Source organism: Malus sylvestris, chromosome 8 (genome assembly GCF_916048215.2).
Source record: "Malus sylvestris chromosome 8, drMalSylv7.2, whole genome shotgun sequence".
NCBI classification, from domain to species: Eukaryota; Viridiplantae; Streptophyta; class Magnoliopsida; order Rosales; family Rosaceae; genus Malus; species Malus sylvestris.
The window spans coordinates 1,191,496-1,193,710 of record NC_062267.1 but is presented as its reverse complement, the minus strand read 5'-3'; the positions used below and the strand labels follow the sequence as shown (position 1 = coordinate 1,193,710).

Below are 2,215 nucleotides of genomic sequence, written 5' to 3'. Positions count from 1 at the left end.
CATTTGGTTAGCCTGATGGCCTTTTGGCCAAATAATAATCTGGTAGACTCTATAGAATTATAACTCAATAATCGGTTGGATATGAGTTTTTTGGTAAATCATACAATTTTTTGACTTTTAGATCTTTAGCCCTTTTAATTGGATATGGCTCTATGACTGTACTACCCTTTTTTTTAGTACATCGATATTTTTACACTAAGGAGAAGGGAGTTCAGTTAAGTCACATAATAAGCAACCTAATTTGGTATCTAATTCGCCATCAATGAGATTCGAACCTAAGATTTCTCACTTTCAAATGAAAACAAATATCATCATATCGTAATATTGAATTACTATGTTGTACGGATTTGGATCCTCTCCTGAGCTAATGAAGAGGATCCTCTTAACCAGTTATCATGAGTTGTTGGACAAAAATCCAACAGCTATAATTATTATAACTTTAAAGGGACCTCCATATTTGTAGCCGTTGGATAAAAATTCAACAACCCATGATAACTGATCAGGAGTATCCTCTCCATTAGCTCAGGAGAGGATCCAAATCCATGTTGTACTACCTAAATAGCCCAACAACAACAAAACATAAAAATCCACCACAATCAGCAAATCAGCCCCAAATAAAAAGGTGTGAAAAAACAACAGGCGGCGCCCATGTAATTATCTCCAAAAACCAAGGGTACTTTCAAAACCCTTTCTCTTTATAACTCCCTCTCGGCTCAGAAGCACACTCCCCCAAATCTTGCTTTTTCAGCACCTTATATTTTCCAGCGAACCAAACAGAACGCAAAAGTCTCGCATTTTCCTTCACTTTCCCAGAAAATGTCAGCCGGACTCGGAAAATGCAGCAAGATCCGCCACATTGTGCGGCTCCGCCAGTTGCTGCGGCGGTGGCGCAGCAAGGCCTGCACGTCCACCAAGCGCATACCCTCCGATGTTCCCGCTGGACACGTCGCAGTCTGCGTGGGGACCAGCCGCACCAGATTCGTGGTGCGCGCGTCGTACTTGAACCACCCCGTCTTCAAAAAGCTCCTTGTGCAAGCCGAGGAGGAGTACGGCTTCTCGAACAGCGGCCCGCTCGCGATCCCCTGCGACGAGTCGCTGTTCGAGGAGGCTCTCCGATTCATTTCCCGCTCCGAGTCGGGTAAGTCGACCCGGTTTGTCAACGTCGACGACTTCCAGAAATACTGCCACGTTGGCGCCCGGAGTAACCCCGAATTGTGGGCCGATTCTCGACCGCTGCTTCGTGGATTTTCCGAGAAGACAATTTGGTAAAATTACCAGAAACCGGCTGAATTTTGTCGATTTATTTTTTATGGTTTCCGAAAAAATAAAGACGCATACGAAGTCCCACCGGTTCTCTCACTCGCCCGGGTGTGACTCAGTCCTAGTCGTCTCGCTCCAAAGCCATCGATTGAACAGAGTAAAACGCTAAGCGACCGAGTTCAAGTGCAAAATCAGCTCGGACGAGTTAACCCAGTTGGGTTGGGTGCTCTTTTACATTTCCCTTTTTTTTATTTTGCCGTGGAAATTATGTAATTAATTATTGGGGGCACTGGATACCGAGTTACTGAGCCGAGTGGCCGAGTTACGAATGCATGAAGCTCCGAAGAATGCAATGGAGATGGCAACTGAGTGGGTGAGTCAATCCACCGAGTCGTCCCGGGTTCGAATCGGAGCGGAGGTGAGTGTGATTAAATTTTTGGACCTGAAGCGAGCTGCTGAGGAGAAAGATGACGGAAAGAGTGAAATTACTGAATTGGGTCTCGTTTTTTCTTGTAAATTCTGTGATTTATTGATTAATTAGATGATAAATTGTAGAGAAATTCCAGCATGATAGTTCATTATCGCGATAATAATACAGATTAGTACCTTTTTTGACAACTATTAACTGCAATATTTTTAGTTACTGATTAGTACCCTTTGTTTTTAAAAATTTTAAATATAAAATTCCAATCATGGAAGGCCGTTATGGGAGTTATAATATTGAAATTGTTGTAAAATCGACAGTATGTGTGCAGTTGAACATAAAGTAAATAAGATACAATATTTACGAGGTTCTCTTACGTCCTCGAGCAGTATTACTTTTTTTCATTATGTAAAATAATAGGAGTACAAAGATAAATCTCACTATTTTCCTTCTTCTCTCTAGCCCAACTCCTTGGTATTTTATTTTGTATCTCTCTTCTTTCTCTTCTTCTTCTCCTCTCTCTTCTTTTCT

General features: G+C 42.1%; 1 protein-coding gene across 1 annotated transcript; it reads left to right on the top strand.

Moving 5' to 3' along the window:
* The first annotated feature begins 713 nt into the window (after positions 1–713).
* Positions 714–1,878, top strand: LOC126631224 (protein SMALL AUXIN UP-REGULATED RNA 12-like). The gene has a single exon (XM_050301396.1). The coding sequence runs from the start codon at positions 817–819 to the stop codon at positions 1,267–1,269; it is 453 nt and encodes a 150-aa protein (XP_050157353.1). The 5' UTR covers positions 714–816; the 3' UTR covers positions 1,270–1,878.
* Positions 1,879–2,215: the final 337 nt, after the last annotated feature.